We start from the raw sequence: 19,171 nt of genomic DNA on the forward strand, positions 1-19,171 counted from the left end.
ATCTGCTAATTATCATATAACAATTGTTTATTACAAAGACAATAATCCTTCGTGTCTTTTTTTTGTAATTCTGATAGGATTTTGTTGATGGGTGGTTGCTGCTGTTGTGTTTTTGCATGGCACATTTTAGAATCACTTTCCAATCTTCTTCTATTTATTTCAACACACCATTGTTGCATCTGAAGAGAAAACATGCTGCCAGGTGCAACGGACAAAAAATGTAAAAGCTTTCGGGATGAAATCAAAACTGTGTTGTTTAGTCAGCAAAGAACAGCAGACATTACGTATTTGAAGTGCCCCTTCTGGCACATTTTAATGTAAGCAAAAATAAGATAAATATTTTGTTTAAGATAGTTTTCCCACATCAAAAGCAAAACAAAACAACTCTGAAAAGGGACTTTAAGCTGATCCACTCAGTCTCCCTCCATGAGAAATTCCAGATCTGGCCTTGCGCCTTGCCCCCCACCACTGCTCGCAAGTTTTGCTTTGGCCTTTTTGCTTTCCCCAGCGCTGGCAAAGTGCTAAATCAAAGTGACGTTGCTCTGGTTATGGGAGACTAGCTCTAGGTTGACCAGTGAAAGAGTAGTGTGCATCAAAATGGCATCAACATTAGCGTTAGCATCAGACTGATTCAGCCATATGTGTATGTGTGTAGGGTGCTTTCAGACCTAGAGTTGTCTTGCTTTGGTCTGAATCAGGGACAGATTTTGTTCCAAAGTTGTATAATTATCTAGAGTTGGTTTGTGTTCTCACGGCAGCATTTACAAGAGGACCAGATTAAATGCCTTCTGCAAGAAAGCTGCTCTTGATTGGTCAGAATCTCCATGTGGGAAAAATCCAGGAAGTAAAGCAAACGTTGAAGAAGAGTACACTTGCAAGATAAATGTGACACTTTCTAATGTCACAATGGAGGGACAACTACGCAGGTTGATTTTAGCGCTGCTCATCGTGGACTATATTGCTGTCATTGTTCATTTTAGTCAAACCATACAGTTTGAAAACGAGACGCGGCTCCAACTAGAAAACAATGTTTTGATGCATTGGATGTGCTGAATGTGCATATTAAGGCAGTACAGGAGGAGGTGCACATTAATAACCCTCCAGGACTGTAACATGCTCATGTTTAACCCAAACAATGTGTCATGTGACTGCAGTTGGTTCAGATCAAAGTCGGAACACGTTCTCACCACAAACGAACTGCACCAGAGTTTGTTTGTAAGCGGACGAGACCACCTCTTCAAGAAGGTCTCAGTCCAGTTGTTTTGGTGCACACCTGAGTGCGATTGCTGTGTTCACACCTGCCCAAATGTTACAGTGTGTTTACATTGTCATATTGTTATTGTGTAATTATATACAAGAGGTTAAATCAGTGTTTGCAGAAAGATATAGTCTGTCTGGCTGAGATTTTTCTTTCAAACGTAATAATTCTGCTCTGCACTGGAGGTTTTAGGTTTCTTTGCTGGTATTCGTTCTCCTGTCAAATAGTGTTGCATATTGGACAGCAATTGGCTTTCGTATTGGTGACGTAACTAATCTCAGATTTTAGAAGTGCACAGACATCGCCCCTCTCAGAGAAATGTCACGACACCTCTCTAGTGACAAACTTTTGCACAGATACAGTCAGTATAGTCAAGGTCAGACATTTCAGGGAACATAAACAGAAGAAAACACATTTCTGAGTGGAGGAGATCTTTAAAAAAACACAAACATGCATTCCAGATTTACTAGATTTACTCACATATCATTGACAGTCAGGGGAACGGCAGGTTGTATGGAACATTAGCTTTGATTTTCAAGCCCACAAGTAATGAAGCATTGTGCAGGAAAGGGTTGTTTTATTTTTTTAAGAATACAATAAAAACTAAAACATTGCAGAAAGACAGTGACATGGAAACTTACGTGCAAAATACTGCCATGGGGTGAAGGTTCTCCCGTTGTCTACAGAGCGCTCCAGCACCCAGAGGTCAGGCCGAGGTGAATTAGCAAACTTGATGAGGACGTACGCCACATGGAAGAGCTAGAAAACAAAACAGAAAGAGCAGGCTGAAAAAAGCACTCACTACTCTGAAGGGATTTTTCCATTATGTTGTACTTTCCTGTGCTCTACTTGCTCTATCAAGTCAGCCCTCAGTCTTGGCTCACAGCTCTGACAATACTCTTATTTCCTTTCTTTGAAAGCTGGGACACAACTTAAGCTTGGTTGTTGTATCTCTGCAAACAATTGCTACCAAACTAATGACTTAAATGAGTATTTAGCCACTGAATCAAGGCCAAGGCCTCGTGCTCTGAGGTTTTATTCTGAATTCAGCACTGTCTATGTGGCCATACAGCGAAGTACAAACAGTCCACCAGCATTTGTCAGCATGGAGTCAATAAGAGTGGTGCAGGTGCAGCCACGTTACTGAAAAGACATCAGCTAAGCCCACATGATCTACGTCTGTTCTCTGAACTCTCTATCTCCACCTCTCATCAGACTATACAGTCCATACAAGGGCAGAAAATGATGCCAATGATTGTTTCTGCCAACACTGAGCTTTCTGTCAGGCTCAGAGCAGCACAGTATGTTTCCTTTGCAGTTCATCATCATCCGAATCAAGCCCTAAAAGCGGGTGACTTCAGCTTGATTGAACATTGTACAATGGAAAGGTAATTTGTGATAGTCAAAGCTCTCTTTGTTACGGTCTGGCATGGACTTGGCGTGGCTTGGAATTTAAACCCTGTGACACCAACCTGCATGTGACACGTGCAGTGTCAACAAAGAGCCTCACCTACACCTGACCACCACACCCCTGTCTTGTATCTATGAGGCTGAAACACAGTTCTTCTCGATGCAATTTCAGTGCTGGCACGGATCCTAAAGCAACATTTGACATGTTTCAAAAACAGGGTACTGTAGGCATATTTGCTAAACTTGTGGTACCTGCCCTCAGGATTGAATGATGAATGAAAACTGTGCCTAAAATACTGAGCGCTATTGAAATAAAAGGCATTTCTACAGACTGTCTTCTCTTTGAGGAGGATGAAGGCAGGCCCACACTCGTCTAGCATCCCTCAGTGCCTTGATGAAAACCCCAGCGGGCGTTTGAAACATTCAGGTTGCTGTCTCACCTTGCGTGAGGCAGGGAGCTATGCTAGCACGAATATCAAAGCAAAGTAAGAGTCATGGACTGTGTCAAGAAGAATCGACAATTATCTTGATGGATTCCTCTCCCAACCCAAAAAGTAATGGCCTGAAGTTCAAGTAGCTCTTAGGTTGATGGATTGTGAGAGAGTTGAGAGGTCAGCTGGGGAACTGTCTGGGCTTTTTCTCTGAAAAATGTCAACAACCCCTAATAACAAACAACACAATCATTAGGTTTTGACTGTCCTTTAATCACTGTTGTCACTGAGCAAAAATCTGCAAGTAAATAGAATAGCTTTCTGACCTCAGCTTTGAATGGGGTGTGTCCTGAAATTAATCAGAAAACATTTCCACCCACATCCAACAGGATGTGCAAAAAAGGATTCGGGCACACGCAAACAAGACGTGGGCTGTCATCCGGCTAAAAACAGAAGCGAGGCTCCTCCAGAGGAGCTGCCTTCTATCAATATGCTGGTTCTGCTGAGGACCAGGAGGAAGTTTAGTTCACACGGGCTGCCATGACGTCAAGGGAGGGCCAGGGAAAGGGAGGAAGGAGAGTGAAATGGGGGGAGGGTAAAAAGGGTACGGGTGGCTAGAGACGTGCTGGCTGGCATGTGGACCCATCTCAGATTCCAAACATAGCGCCACATTCCCCTCCCCTCCTAATGCCCCCAAAGCAGAGCATGCCACTGCTTTCAGGAACCTGTCACACACGGCAACGCACAGCAGTGAAAATCTTCACCGCCAATTGTCATGGGTACAGATAAAGATGGGAACTACAAGAGATTCTCCTGTTTCCAAAGAAAAACAATACCTTTATCACACAAAAAATCAGCTGTGGTTCTGCTACAGCTAAAAAATGTGTATTCTCTGAGGGTTTTTGGGGTTGGCTAGTGGCACATTTACATTAGTCTGCATTTCATTCAACCAATATGTTTCAGCACATATTTTTTACCTTGTGGATTTGTGAATAAAGCTGGGTATCATTAGAAATACAGGAACCCAGTGTTTCCCCCTGTAACTGTACTGTTTTTTTTGTTTTTGTTTTTTTAAATAATGCCAATGATCCGTTTCAGTATTTACGCTGTATTAATTCTACCATGAGCCATGAGCCATGAACGAGGTTTGTAATGACAGCAGGACAGTCAAGTTCCTGTTACCTAAACCGTTAAAGTCAGTCGAACAGGTGGCATGAAGGTAATGTTGTTGATAGGCTACACGTTACAAACAAGCTCGGAGGTGAACGACACGTTAATGTGCTGACAGATTTGGTGTTTTGTGTTTTAAACTGAGCCAGACCAGAGAAAATTTGGTTAAAACGATCTGTGATGCTGCTGTGCCCTCATTGTTCTCCGTGTTAATGAAGCTTAACTCCTGACATTTGCTCCTTGAGTTTTTCACCACTGTTTAAGAGGAAGGAAATAAGGTGAGTAAAACGCAAACCAGCTTTTAAATGTACGTATTTTCTTTTTAAATAAATGCTGTGTGGTGGATCTAATTTATGGCGATGTGAAGAGAGGTTCATGTAACTTTGAAGTGTTAGATTTGAGAGCAGAACTTGGTGTGGCGATAGGTGGCAGAGTGAGTGTTGAGTTGTGTAAGAACACCCCCTATCCCATCTGTCAGGCCAGAGCTGTCAACCTTCGGGGAAACACAAGGTGCCAATATGATAACTTGTCAGACAAAAGCATGTCATGCCAACCTGCATACCTCATGAACATTTCAATTAGCCAGTACTAAAAACACACTTAAGTTCAGTACGGTCAAAAATAAGGGTTTCTTTATTGCTGGAAAAATTGAAGCCTTTAAAAAAAATGTTCAATTTCATTGGAAAATAACAAACCTTTACCTAATTCTCATCTAGCCCGATTGTTGTGATGCCATCCACTATGGTATCTCACACTGACTTGATGCCAGTAACCGAGCGATGGTGAGAAGAATCCTCCGGAAACAAACCCAGTAAGAAACAGACAGCGTGATCTTGGAAGACAGGGCCTGTCCTGGCACGGCTGTGCTTAATTTCAGGCCTGTCTCTCCAACTGTGTCCTGCCAGTCTAAACACACACTCTTGAAATATGTCCAGCACCTACGTATTGTTTGCAAGGAGCATGAAATATCGTGATGGCACGCTGAGCAGAACAGCGCAGGATTCCAGTGGCGTACTAAGACATGAAACAGATTGACAAGCTTGTGGCAAAAAGACTTGGAATAACACTTGAGCAGAGCCATCCTCTGCCCCTCCCTGCATCTGCAGCCTCAGGCTTTAGAGCAGAGTGCCATGCCAGGAGGTTTAGCGGAGGAGGATGTGGGTGGGTGTCAGAAAGGTCAGGGGTTGAGCTGTGACAGGTATGGACTGTTTGACACCCACCCTCTCTGCCTCTTCACCCCATCTCACATTCCTGACCTTGACCCCTATAATAGTGTCACATACACAAGGTATAAAGTATCCAGACCTCCTCTAACCTTCTAATTAACACAACAGGGCAACACAGCCAACAACGTCCCTCAGGACCAAACACCATTTCAACAACAGCAAATTAACATTTCCCCTTTCTCAGTACACTTGTATACAACTTGTAAATGCATTTTGACAAAACACACAGTCACACTCCTAAATGTGTTGACCCCTGACATTTCATGCCCACTGGTGTTTGTGTGTGTGTTGTCATTTCTGGATTATCGAACCCCTGGCAGTTAATGCTTAGTTTGTGTGTGTGTGACAGCTTCAGGGTGATAAATGTGGACCCTTTCGTGTGAACTTCAGCTGCCCTGCTTCACTTCGTACATGCATACACTTCACGTAATCGAGCTGTGGAGCTGCGTTTCATACTCACAGAAAAATCAAAGATCTTAAGAAAAAAAAAAGGCCTGATTGCGTGACCCTTTGCCAGTTGCTCCTGCTGCTGTGCCTGCCACGTGGATCTCTTCAATTATAATCTCTTTGTATTAATCAAATGAGGTGTACTGTAAAATGAACTGGTTAGGAATTTCCCACAGCCTTCACAAGCAGGAACTGCAGTACCTACAGCAATTACTGTTTCTTTATTTCATATTTCATATATCTGATATTCTAATGTTACTGTGCCGCAGTAATAGAAGGTGCTGTATGCTACCATGTGAAGATGAAATGTGCGGACACAGAACATAACGTCTAAACTTATATCGGATCTCAGGTAGGGACAGTGAGGTTTAAGATTAATGGGATTTTTTTGCCAAGCAGATCAGAAATCTATTGCCCAAAGTCAGTTTTTACCAGCTCCTATACAAATTGTTTGCATGTTCTCCCTGTGTCAGCGTGGGTTTCCTCCGGGTGCTCCAGCTTCCTCCCAGAGTCCAAAGACATGCAGGTTAATTGGTGACTCTGAATTGTCCGTAGGTGTGAATGTGAGTGTGAATGGTTGTCTGTCTCTATGTGTCAGCCCTGTGATAGTCTGGTGACCTGTCCAGGGTGAACCCTGCCTCTCACCCAATGTCAGCTGGGATAGGCTCCAGCCCCCCCACGACCCCTAACAGGATAAGTGGTTACAGAAAATGAATGAATGATGAGTTATTAAATCTCAACAAAGACTAAAGTCAATTGTGATTTTTAATCTTTGTTTTGCCCACATCCTCTAACGTTACCCAATCAAACTCCTGTTTCCAGAATAATTTAAATACTCTCTTGTGCTTCAGCTCATCTTTGTCTTTATCTGCCACCATTTTCTTGTGAGTGCATGATCGCTACTGCACATTTGCAGCTCTCAACAGAGAGAAGAGGGAAGTGTGATGACTCACTTCTCAGCTACCTCCATCATCAGCTCCACACAAAATGATGGGTTTAATTCTCTTTTACTACTCGTGCAATCAGGCTTGCGACTTTCTGGATTCACTAGCCTGACGTGGAATTTTACTTGCCCCGGGCAATTGGGGATTTCTTATTGTTGCCCTGGACAGCATACAACGTTATTGCAGATCCCAATAAAAAACACTCACAGCAAGTTGATTGCGGTGACTTTCTATTATCAGGATAATCATAAATATAGTATCGAGCAGCACCCAAAGGGACTGTTGGGCAACCAACAATAAAAGAGTCTGCAAAAACATGCTGTATACCACCAACCTCAAAAAACAAAAATATATTTATCAAGGATTGGCATATCATATTGAAAGATATGATGCGATGATGTTTTTACTGAAAAGGATGTTCACTAAAAAAAGATGTGTCCTGTCTGTGATGCAATAAAACATGATGATGATGATGATGATGATGATGATTATCAGGATACCACTGTGAATCGCAATAATTTTGGCCAGAATAACGGTGACATGAAATTTTCATATCATGTAGTGCCTAATCTAATCTGATTTTACAGTTAACAGGCAGGAAATGGAAGATAGCAGTCTGACATCAAGGTGCAGTCAACAAGCAGATACTGGAATCCAAAATTTCAACTAAAGGGCACCGAAGAGCCAAGAGAATTAAATCTACAGTGAAATGACAGATAGAAGCCATCTGAGCAAACTCCTGAGAGTCCAATGTGAGATCAGAGGAATGCAATTCAAAAGAGAGGAGGCATCACCTTCTGTTGGAGTGGATCAACCCTGCCAGACAGAGCATACTGCAGCCCAGTGGGGTGGAGCAGTTGGCCTCCAGTTTGTAACAATGCAATGTACAACTGTTTGTCTGTGTGCAACAGGTGGGCGGTGGAAGGGGAGAGGGGGAGTCTGGTGTATTTTTCTCTGTCTCCATGACAGAATTAGTTATATGGTGACAAGGAAAAGTTGGCCCATAGTCACTAGAGAATTGTTGGTGTAACAGAATTTCATACAGTAGGCCTACATGCAGGTTTCTACTTGTTAGCAATCCTTCACATTGTAAAAGCCTCTAAGGTGCAGCTGCTCAAGAACTGTCTGTTTGCTTTTCTGCGGTGAACACTACACGTTTGTCTGCTCATGAAATCTCATTACGAACCTTAAAAAGCTGTGCAGAGTTCAAACTGGGCCGTAACATAAAGGATTCAGCATGAGTGGGTTTACGTGCACAGTATTATTCTGAATATGACAATACCCTGAATTTGATACGGGTCATGTCAGCAGCATATTGTGTTTGGATACTCTGAATGAAGCATTTTCTGATTGAGAGATGTGGGATATGCTGGTATCATTTAGGTTTAAGGAGGATTCTTTGGACATAAAAAACAGCGTATTTGGGATATGCATCTTAGTTGGAGTGTTTACCGCAATTTGCGACACACAGCTTCTTGCCTGTTTAAGGTCAGCTCTGTGCGTTGTCATGGATGTGTTGTACACAAACCAACAGTTTGCGAGGCTCGGGTAGAAATGCATGCCTTAAAGTAAAGCCCAAATTTCTGGTCAGAAGGACAAACAAACCTACTTTTAAAAATTATTTAAGACTGGGATATCAACATGTTTTTGGATATGTGCAAATATTGTTATGCCGACCTTTTGAAGAAGGCAGTGTAAAGAATGAAAGAGGGAGGCTGTGTTTGACCAGTGGTGGTAAACTTTGAAAAAATCCTGGCACAGGTGACAGTCATTCTACTTTTCCACAATTTGTAGAAAAACTCCCAGACACTCTCTAACTTGCAAAAATAAGGATTTTGATGCCACAAATGTCACAGCATTGAAACAAGTTGTGTTTTGCTCGTCCCTCTCCTACGCATCTGTATGGAAACAGATGTGCAAGGTTTTCCTTTGCTCTCACTTTTCCATAATTTGACGTGGTAAATGCTGCACGTGAACATGAATATAAGTGGAACGTTCATTTTCATTAGCAATGACAATAACAGCTCTGTAGGAATATTGTCTTTTTTGGAATAAGGGCAAAAACCACAATATAGGAAAGTAAGAATTTTTGTATTTTCAAATTATTAGTTCAATTATTTGTTCGCAATAATGTCTCTCATAACATTATGAATCTTTATTATAATTTAATCAATTCATTTAATTTTTTGTATCAGAACAATGTATGTGATGATGAACTATTGCAACACTTCACTATCAAAGTGATGCCGTGTTTCCATACAGCTCTTGCATATGGCTGTACTGCTATTCATGAAACAGCCGCATGAAATTGACCTAGGAAAACTCCTGCTCTCGAACACATCCCATTGCATCAATGCCTACGTCAGTAAGCCTGTGACTGATTAGCATTTCCACGTACGGACTGATGACAAAGGCCTTGAAAAGGTTAAGAGATCCCACAGTAAACCCCGCAAGCTTTTCCCAAACAGGAGCTCCAAATTTAGGAGGACCTGCAGTCCAACTGTCACTTATGATGCACACGCCAAGTGAGACTGCGATACTGCTAACTAGCACGAGGTGGCTGTTAGCGGAGTAGTAAATAGCTGCTGGGTTGGCCTGGAGCCTCAGGCAGCCCGGCTAAAGACGGGCACTTACATCACCTCCGTCGTCACTACAGCAATAGGGATGTGTCTGACAGTCAATCTTGTCTCTAGGGTCAGACGGAGCCAGCTGCACTGTATGAACAAATCTTTATTACTGAGCACACAACAAGACAAGATTTTCAGCAGCAATGTGATCCATTGTTTGTCTCAGATTTTTTTTCTGTTGCACATTCAAAAACATGACACCTCAATTATTACAGCCTCTACATATTTGTCAACCACCTGTCGCATGATTTGGAGGGATGCAGCGACACACAAGTGCACAGGGGATCACAAATGTATGCGAGTGTCATGGTCATGGTTTGTATGTCTACCATACTCCTAATGTTTTCAGTCTGAGACTTGTGTGTTTGTGTTTTCTGTTTAAGTACTTTCTCACCACCAAATTACACCACCTCTCCATTTCCATCCATTTATCGAGTGAAAAGAGAGGGCCAGGTCACTTTCAGAGAGGCTTAAAAAGAAGCAAACCTTTGTGAGAGTCTGAGAGCACAGAAAGGATGTCACACAATACCGCCTAGAAGGATTCTGACACAAAAGGGGGCGACGGCTGCAAATAAAACATTCAACTTCGGTGGGAGGTGGACCCCTGAGAGAGGGGATTAGGTTCCAGGGGAATGTCTCTAAAATTGAGTTCTTGGAAGTTTTGTCTCCTGACGGTGGAAGAACTGTGAGCAGCGGCAAAGCCATCACACTAACCTCAACCAGATCATGTCTTCTTGCACTTACTCCCAACCTCAATAAACTGAAAAGCATGTATATCTTATAGCAAATGATCTTTAAATCACAGATAAACAAGATACACTGCAATCCTACTTTTAAAGCCACAGGAACAAAACACCAACACAATAAACACCTGTCACCCACAGAAATAATCCACAGCAACAACCATATAAAAATGCCAGTTAAGTCCCTCGAACATCAACTAATCAGAACTTCATCTAAGCCAATAAAGTCCGATGTTCATTCAGTGACTGACGCCGACAAATCAAAAGCAGCTCAGTCTCATCAGATGGGAGACAGACAGCAGTAAGCCCTGGTATGTTTGCCTCGCGTGGTCTACTCTGGGCTCACTCAGGCAGATAAGCACATGTGGTCAGGGCTCCTAAAATACATTCCCCAGAAAAAAGGAGTGACTGGCTGTCTGATATGTGGTGTAAATGTTTTGCAGAACAATGGCTTGCCTACTGTGCTCTGTAAATAGTTTAAGGGCAAAAGTTCCTGGAAGTGTAGCCGGTACTCTGGTGGGTATAGATGTGGAACACATTTATAATGGGATAGACAAAGAAATGTTTTACAGGTTCTTGACTTATGGCAAAACAAAATGGTAAAAAGATAAGCAGGGCCAAAGCTGTTTTAGTGAAAATCAATGAAGATATGATCCATGCAACCACAAATGTACTCATTCTGGGACACTCTAGAAGTAAACAAGCACTTTAGCCCAAACACCATCTTTATCATACAGAAGCCACCTTAAGATGATTAAGGTCATTTTCTAACTCAAGGTAGGATTTGCCATGGGTCACGGGTCAAAAGCCAAGAAGTCACAAAAACAGGCAGCAGTTAACCTGCTGGCGTTGACCTGTCTGAGACACAGGGCTTATCCAGAGGAGACTTCTGAGCTGGAGGCGATTTAGGGAGTGATCATGTCACTCAAAGCACTCAACCTTTGGGCTGCCTGATGAAAGTCGCACCAAGATTTAAAGATAAGTCACCTGAATGAAAACAACACTAAAGGCTCATTTATGCTCAACGTTAAATACGGATCCGGATACGGACGGAGCCTTCTGTCCGTGCTCCGCGTTCATTTCGTCCGTATTTCTGCACGTTTCCATAAAGCTTACGGATACGGGCCAAACAGAGCAGTACCATCGGGAACTGTGGGGGCAGTGTTGCTGTCACTACCCGATACGTAGCTCTAGTGAGACACGAAGAAGAAATAACAATTCAATTTCTTTCATCGGAAGTACTAGAGAAAAGAATTCTCCGTCCTCCAGTCGCAATGTATTTAACAGCCTCACCGACCACCGCCTCCTACAACGCTGCCCCTGTTTTTGTCTTTTATGCAAGAGGTACATTATCAATATCTCCTCCACAGTCGCCATGTTTGTTTTTGAGTTTGTTGTTGTCATAAACTTTTGACGCTGCCTCCTGGTGGATATATTGGTTAACATCCATGCCAACGTAAAGGGCGCATGGGCAAGTATGTGGGCAGTGACGGTAACATCGTTTGAAACGGACGTATACATTTTCATATGTAAAGGGAGCATAAAAGAGCCTGAAGAGTCCACACTCTGCTAGCGGCTCTGTGAGGCTGTACTTAAGCACAGCGGTTCTTTGAGGTAAAGGCTAACACAAGCAAACAAACGTGCTTACAATGGCAATGCAAACATGCTGGTGTGTAGCAGACACTCTGTTTACCATGTTTATCTTAGCTTAGCATGTAAGAATGCTAATATTTGCTAGCAGCACTGAACACAAAGTAATGGCTGACAGGATCGTTAGTTAAATCATTAAACAAAGGACTGGACACATTTAACTTTTGATTTGATGTTGGCGATAGATGAAAAGTCAGGGAGTCACCAGAGTCAATACGATTCATTCTCTGGAAACATCAATGCCTGTGCCTATATCACTATTCTACTTGTATTTCCTCTTTTAAAGTTATCTTTTCATGCATGTAAGGAAATCTATAATTCATGCAATCCATCTGACATTTGTTGAGATATTTCAGCCCGGATCAAAGCGGTGGATGAACTGACACACCGACCTATTGAGATCACTTAGTCAGATTAGTCTAGCTCTAAACTTGGCATGCCTCTCTTCAAACAATCCTCTGTACAGCAAAAACGGAAACAGCTCTGTCAGAAAGGCCTCGCTCTTTGAACCTCAACATCTTAACATAAACATAATCTGTGCCGTTATCTAATACATCTACTGAGAGCTGTATAGATTACAGCAGACCAGCCACCTGTGCAGGTCTTAAAAGAAACCACAGATCCCATTCAGCTGGGTTTAGCCCACATAATTCATTGAAGACATCATTTATCCTGCGTATTTGAGAAAAGAATCTACTGTACAAAGCTATCAGAGCTTCACAGTCAAACAACTTGACAGCTCTAATGCATGAGATAGCATTTGTGGGGTGTAGGGGAGCAATGAAGCACTCTGAGAGGCAAATAAAATCCCTTTTTTAAACTCAGGAAGATGCCTGTGGAAAACCTTCCAAATCCAAATCACAACCTATTTCAGACATAAGCAACCTTCATCATTAAAGAAGTATTTCACTGCTGGAAAGATGGTCTTTTTATAAATCTGGGCTGTCTATGCATCAGAAAAAGGCAAACACTTTTGAAATTGGTGCTACATGACCAGACAAAACAGGAAAAGGGCTGTGGAATTTGCTTTTGCTCATGAGGGAGAAAACCTACAACTATCAGAATGCACTGCATCGCACCGGACCAATAAACGCTCCTGCTTGTCCGTTTTGACACAGGAAACATTATGACAGTCAGCTAGTAATAAACAATCTCCAATTACAGTTAAAGAGTAAGCTAAAATATGTTTCTGAAAACATTTGAGGCAAAAAATGGGCAAAGCAGTAACAGAAACTTAGTTCACATTCGATCAACACTGCTTACTTTCACAGTTTAATCCCAATTTTTTCAGCTTCATTTTTACAATACAGGAAACAATATGGCACCCATTTCCTGTTCACTAATTCTCATATTACAGCTAAACAGTGCACTAAAATATGTTTCTGACTTTACAGCCTGACAAAATATGCTTTAAGGTTGCGGTACCTGAACACAATGGGCATTAGGGCTGTCAAAATTGCTCAAAAATGACGTTCGAATATTCCTTCTAAAAATAACTCATAGGTTCGAACCATTCAAAAAAAATTTTTTTCGCATTATGTCCACAAGAGGGCAAACTAATACAAGAAAAAAATACTTGTATATGTATTAATACAAGGAAACATAACTACTTGTAGGTATTTTTATTTCAACATAAACGTCTTTGAAAACATTTACATACCTACACATTAAAACACATAAAACAATTATCTATTACATTACGTTATAAACGACCGCGGACCTCTCGCTCGCCCCCCCTCTCTGACCCAGGCCACACCGCCTGCGGAAGCGCTGCGAATAGCCTCGAAGCGCCGAGAACTGAAGCCAGTTTCCTGGCGCCGCGCAGCTCCGTGGCCGGCTCGTGGCCGGCTCGCGCCCTGCAGCGATCATTTCGGCGTCTGGTCTATTCTCTGCGCGAGCCGCGAGCGAATGTGTCAAGCCGGGTGACGGAGACAACAGCTGGGAGCAGAACTGCTTGTCGACCAGCGTGGAGCATCTGATGTGAACGGAAGTGCTCCGGCTCGCGCAAGAATTTCGCTGCGCTGCGCTGCGCAGCACTTCCGCGGGCGGTGTGGCTCCAGTGTGTTCAGTGCAGCGGCCCAGGCCAACGCCCACTCGCAAAGAGAACAGCTGCGTTGGTGTTTTTTTTCTCTCCGCAATCGAATATCAATTTTCACATTCGAAGGTCCATTTTTTTTTTCAAATTCGAATTTAAATTCGAATTTAGAATATTCGTTGACAGCCCTAATGGGCATGATGGGTCCTCATTTACCCACAATTTTAGGTTCTGGGGGGTTGGTAACACATCGTATGTAGCCCCTACCAGGAATCTAATACGATTCTCCTCCATACTCCACAGGTCCCTCCAACTAAGCTTCCTCTTCTCTACACTTTCCCAATTCAACCACTGTCCCTGTTTAGCCTGGGCCACTACCTTTGCACCCCTTAATATCTCCTCCTGTCTACGTATCTGTTCCACAACCAGCTTTCTTTTATCTTTGAGACCTGCTTTATTCCATACCGGTTTGCCTGAGCCAAGCCCCAGGCCTCCCTGGCCAAACTGAACATTACCTACAATCTCTGCATGCCTAAGAGCTGCCTCTGCCTCCTGAACTGCCGATCTTGGGTTCCACTTCCTCCCCTTGGTTGGATTTGGAACCACACTCCTAACTACCACGTCCTTACACCCAGATAACAAGAGCTCTGTCCTGACCTTGGTACATTTAAATTCCTCTGTTAAACTACATACTGGCAGCCCTTTTCCATACAATGCAACACTACTTAGGGACCAAGAAGCCCCCAACCACTTCCTAATATAGGAGCTAACCGACCTTTCAATTCTCTCCACTACGGATATTGGAATTTCATAAATTGACAATGGCCACATTAACCTAGGATATAGCCCAAATTGCAAACACCACAACTTCAACTTTCCTGGAAGTTCTGATTTATCTATTCTATCCAATCCTTCAGCCACATCTTTTCTAAATTTCACCACCTGTTCATCATTCAACTCCACACCTACCTAAGCGCTTTACTGACTTTTCCCTAATTGTTGGGATTTCCTCATCATCTATGACAAACTTCCTATCACTTATAATACAAAGCCGGTTCCCAATGTGTGGGTTGTGGTCCAAAAAGGTCCATTCTGAATGGATGGCAAGTGACTTAAGAACGTGTCAAGTCTGTACACTTTATTTTGAAGTACAATAAATTTCTGGTGCTTTTATTTCAAAGTCCCTGCTGTGGAGTGAGTGACTAACGGAGAGCTACTTGACAGAGACAGCAAACTAGCTCGACAACATGGCCAAACGCAAGTATGACGTTGAACATATTAAACTGTGTGGACTTTGAACTAAAGATTACGGAGAAATCTGGACCCCATGGCTGGACCAGTTGGGAACCACTGCCCTAAGTGATACTGTATTCATATTCTGCATGTCCCTCTCTCAATATAGGCTTTTTTCTCCATTTATAGAGGACTGCTTGAATGCTGAGTTTGCTGATTTGATACACCAGACATTGCAAAGCTGCCAACTGATAAAGTTCTCACTATTAAATCACAAATCTGACCCCCACGTGCCAGACTTTTTCTCACAGAGTCAGTTTTTCTGCTTCATAGAAGATTTGAGTGCTAAAACAACCGTGTGGCATGCAATGGTGGCAGGTGAGCAGTGTTTACAGTCCTGGCGATTGCATCAGATGCCATGAAAAGAAAAATGTGTGTGACAGGTGTGTGTGTGTGTGTGTTTGGGGTGGTGGTGTTGTAGTGAGGGAGGGCAGGGTGTTGTGCGCTTGGTAGTCACCATCGGAGATCTAGCCACGCTCTTTTTAGCACACTATAATACAATAATGCTACTTTCCCGGCTCCCAAATAAACTGAGCATTACCACGTATTAGAAGCAGACATCCCTACAAGCCCTGCATGTGTCCATCCTCTTGTAAGTGTGGACTATATTTAGCCGTATAGGATCTTTGCTCAGCTCAGTCGGCCTAAAATAGAGAGAGAAAAGCCAACACCCATTGTCTGACACAGTGCCCACTGGGAGCCAAAGATGCAACACGTGTGGCGAGGAGCTCTTTTGTTGCTCTCTTTTTTAAGTCTATTCCAGAATGGGTCAAAACCCTCCTTACATAAGAGATCCAGGCCTCCACCTGCACTCCTCGAATCTGATTTTACATCCTTCTGATCCCTAATCCAGAGAAAGAATTCCTCTCTTTCCTCGCAGTGGATAATTGAGCGTGAGGTGCAATTTTACGGGCCGCGAGCCAAACTCCTGCCAGAGACACGGGTCATGATGGAGGCGTTTTCGTCGGCTAAGGGGGCGTGAATCTGATTCCTGGCAAGCATCCAACTACAGGACATTATTCACATGATCACTGCTGGTTGAGGTGATGCAGCTCAAAGTGAAAACATGATCATGTTTGGAATATTTGTGAATGAAACATCATGAGTCGAACAGCGTTTCTTCCCAGCATATCCAAAGCAAATAAGCAGCAGCAAAACACAACACTGAAGAAGAATATGGTGTGAAAAATATTGCCCTACCACCTCCCACAAATGACATCTCACACAGCAGCAGAGCAGAAGCCAAGGCAGAAAACTTTCCTTCTTCTCCCTCTGTTAACACCCAGGTGCTATATTTTACCGTCACCACACAGCAATCATCTGTCACACTGCATGCAGCAGCAGGTAAACAGCTGTTCATAGCAGAGTTCAGGTATGATAATCTCACCTGCCCAAGGTCCAGGGTAACATCCACCTCATTGTAGCCCAGTCCCCTGGAGAGAGGAGGGCTCTGCCACCACCGCTCTGTCCCGTCGATGGCGTTGGTCACCGGGTGGGCTTTGTTTGGGTCAATGGAGTTGCAGTAGTCACAAAACTGACCCTAAATGACAGAGTTGAGACCGAGTCATTGTTTTGCAAGTCACAAGTAAGTCTCAAGTCATTGCACTCAAGTCCTAAGTCATGACTGACAAGTCCCAAATCCTACACATTGAGTGTCAAGTCCTAAACAAGTCATAATGCCCTCCTTACCAAATGTAATGCCATTTTAACATCAGAATAATATATTAGATTTACAAAAATCCTGAATGTTTTATAAAATTTGTACTTATGTGTTTACACAAGTTTGGGGAACTTATTGCGTCTCCGTTTATTATGTTTCACCTTCACCTTTTGAATACTGCAGTTCATTTTTTGTTGACCACCCTTAATTTTTGTACGCAAACAAACTTGTCTTTGGTATAATCTTTTTCAATTGGCACTCATTAACTTAATGTTAGCTCTTCATTCTGTTTTGCAACTTGATCAGAGGCTGTCAGATGGGCTCAAGCAAAGTGGGTCTGGGAAATTAAGTGCAGACTTTCTGGGAATCAACAGCATTGAAGTTAGTTGATTCAGGAAATGAAGAGAAATGACAGGACACGAACTGATTCATGGCACGCTTTTCAAATAACTTATTTTTCAATCTTTGGGCTTGGAGGAAAGTATCAAGTGTTTTTTTTAAGCCACAAGGCTTGAATCCAAGTAAAATCACAAGTCGTCAAGTTGCAAGTCTTTTTGATTTTGTCACGTTCAGTCTAAAATCATCATCATCATCTGGTCATCATCAATCATCTGACAAGTCCCAAATCCTATAATTTGAGTGTCGAGTCCTAAACAAGTCATAATGTGTTCTTCACCATATGTAGTGCCATTCTGACAACAGAGGAATAATACATAATATCGTTTGTACCATTTTTTCCAATTGGCACTCAGTAACATAACTTAAGTTCTTCATGGTTCTCTCCTGCAACTTGATTGGATGCTGTCAGATTGGTTCAAAGTGGATCATCTGAGGACTTAAGTGTCGACATGTTGGGAATGAATAGTGTTAGTTAATTCAGGATATGAAGGGAAATTAATCAATTCATGGCACACTTTTTAAATAACATATTTCTTAATCTTTGTGCTTGGGGGGAGGTTTTAAGTATTTTCAAGTCAAAAGTCCAAATTAATTCAAAAAGTAACTGATGTTAAAGTCCAAGTTGAGTTTCAAGTCTTTCCTATCTTGTCAAGTGGGGTGTAGAGTTATCAAATTTTTGACTTGAGTCGAGTCCAAGTCATGTGACTTCAGTCCGGATCACTGCCAAATGGTGTCAAAATATGAGTATTCAGAAACATGCAGAAAACCACATGGAGGGTTTACACTAGAGGCAGGCACTAGCAAATACCTGACCTAATGCAAAGATGAAAAATAGTGTAATAAACACAAACAAAAGATTTTGCACGTCCATGCCAAACTGCTGTTCTCATAGTAATGTACAGTAGTGCCCTTCCCAAGAACTCCTAAGAGAGCAGGACCACTTTGGAAAGGGCATTTCCTCTTAGAAAAACTCAACTGCAGTGGTGTAAAACTTTTTCTAGTCGCTGTACAACTGTGTCAAGGCAGAGCTGACATTTGTACGGGACCATATTCATAAAAATAGCTATATACTTTCTGTTAATAGTTATTTATTGAGTATAACTTACTGCTCACCATACGTATCCGGCTACTATATATCACTTCCTATCACAGCGCCTGCATATTGTTCTTTACCTTTTACGCACGAACCGAAATCTTTCTCCTACCTGTATATTTTGAGTAGGAAGTCCGGTGGTCGGTCCTCCAACAAGTTTACAATATAATTCATATGTCGGTGTCCCAGCTTCATCCTGGCCGCAGGTTGCTGTGGCAGAGATAGTAGCCCCTTCAGCGAGGTTGAAATACGGAGGACTCAAACTAAAACCTGTAAAGTCATTAAAAGTTCCTTGTCCATCTGCGTCCCTGAAAAGTGTTAATAAAAAAGTAAAAACTACAGCAAGGAGATGAGCTCCTCTCATCCCTCTCGCCATGTTCCACATTAGAGATCCCTGTAGATGCCGAGAGCAACCCGCAGCGTGCAGGTCTTGTCATCTATAGATCTCCATGAAATGCGCTCAAGGGGCTGCGCGGGTTACGCGCGAGGCTGTTTCGGTTGGACTACACGTCCGCTAATGTCAGCGGCAAATCTTTAAGTTGGTCTCCTACTGTTGAGGGTGTGCTCTCCTTCCGCCGCATGTCTCTGAACTAACAACGCCATGCTCTCCGTCCTCCTGACCGAACTGTGCGCCACACTGGAGCGATCAGGTGTCGGGCTGTCGATGGTCTGAGCTCCGTGTAATCCACTGTGAGGGGCCAAAGGTCTCCCATCACACTTCACACTGCGTTTCCCAGCAGCACCTCTGCTGACGCTTTTCTTTTAACATGAGAAATCTCTCTTAC

General features: G+C 42.8%; 1 protein-coding gene across 4 annotated transcripts in view; it reads right to left on the reverse strand.

Moving 5' to 3' along the window:
* Positions 1–19,034, reverse strand: part of LOC126383252 (laminin subunit alpha-3-like) — an 82,924-nt gene extending 63,890 nt beyond the window's left edge. For all 4 annotated transcript variants that reach the window (XM_050033756.1, XM_050033757.1, XM_050033755.1 and 1 more), the window contains exons 1-3: positions 18,499–19,034; positions 16,622–16,774; positions 1,900–2,017 (exon numbers count right to left, since the gene is read on the reverse strand). In XM_050033756.1, the coding sequence (XP_049889713.1) occupies positions 1,900–2,017; positions 16,622–16,774; positions 18,499–18,771 (544 nt within the window). In that variant the 5' untranslated portion in view covers positions 18,772–19,034. The remainder of the gene's footprint in view (positions 1–1,899; positions 2,018–16,621; positions 16,775–18,498) is intronic.
* Between the last annotated feature and the right edge of the window lie 137 nt (positions 19,035–19,171).

The sequence above is a fragment of the Epinephelus moara genome, chromosome 21 (genome assembly GCF_006386435.1).
Source record: "Epinephelus moara isolate mb chromosome 21, YSFRI_EMoa_1.0, whole genome shotgun sequence".
NCBI classification, from domain to species: Eukaryota; Metazoa; Chordata; class Actinopteri; order Perciformes; family Serranidae; genus Epinephelus; species Epinephelus moara.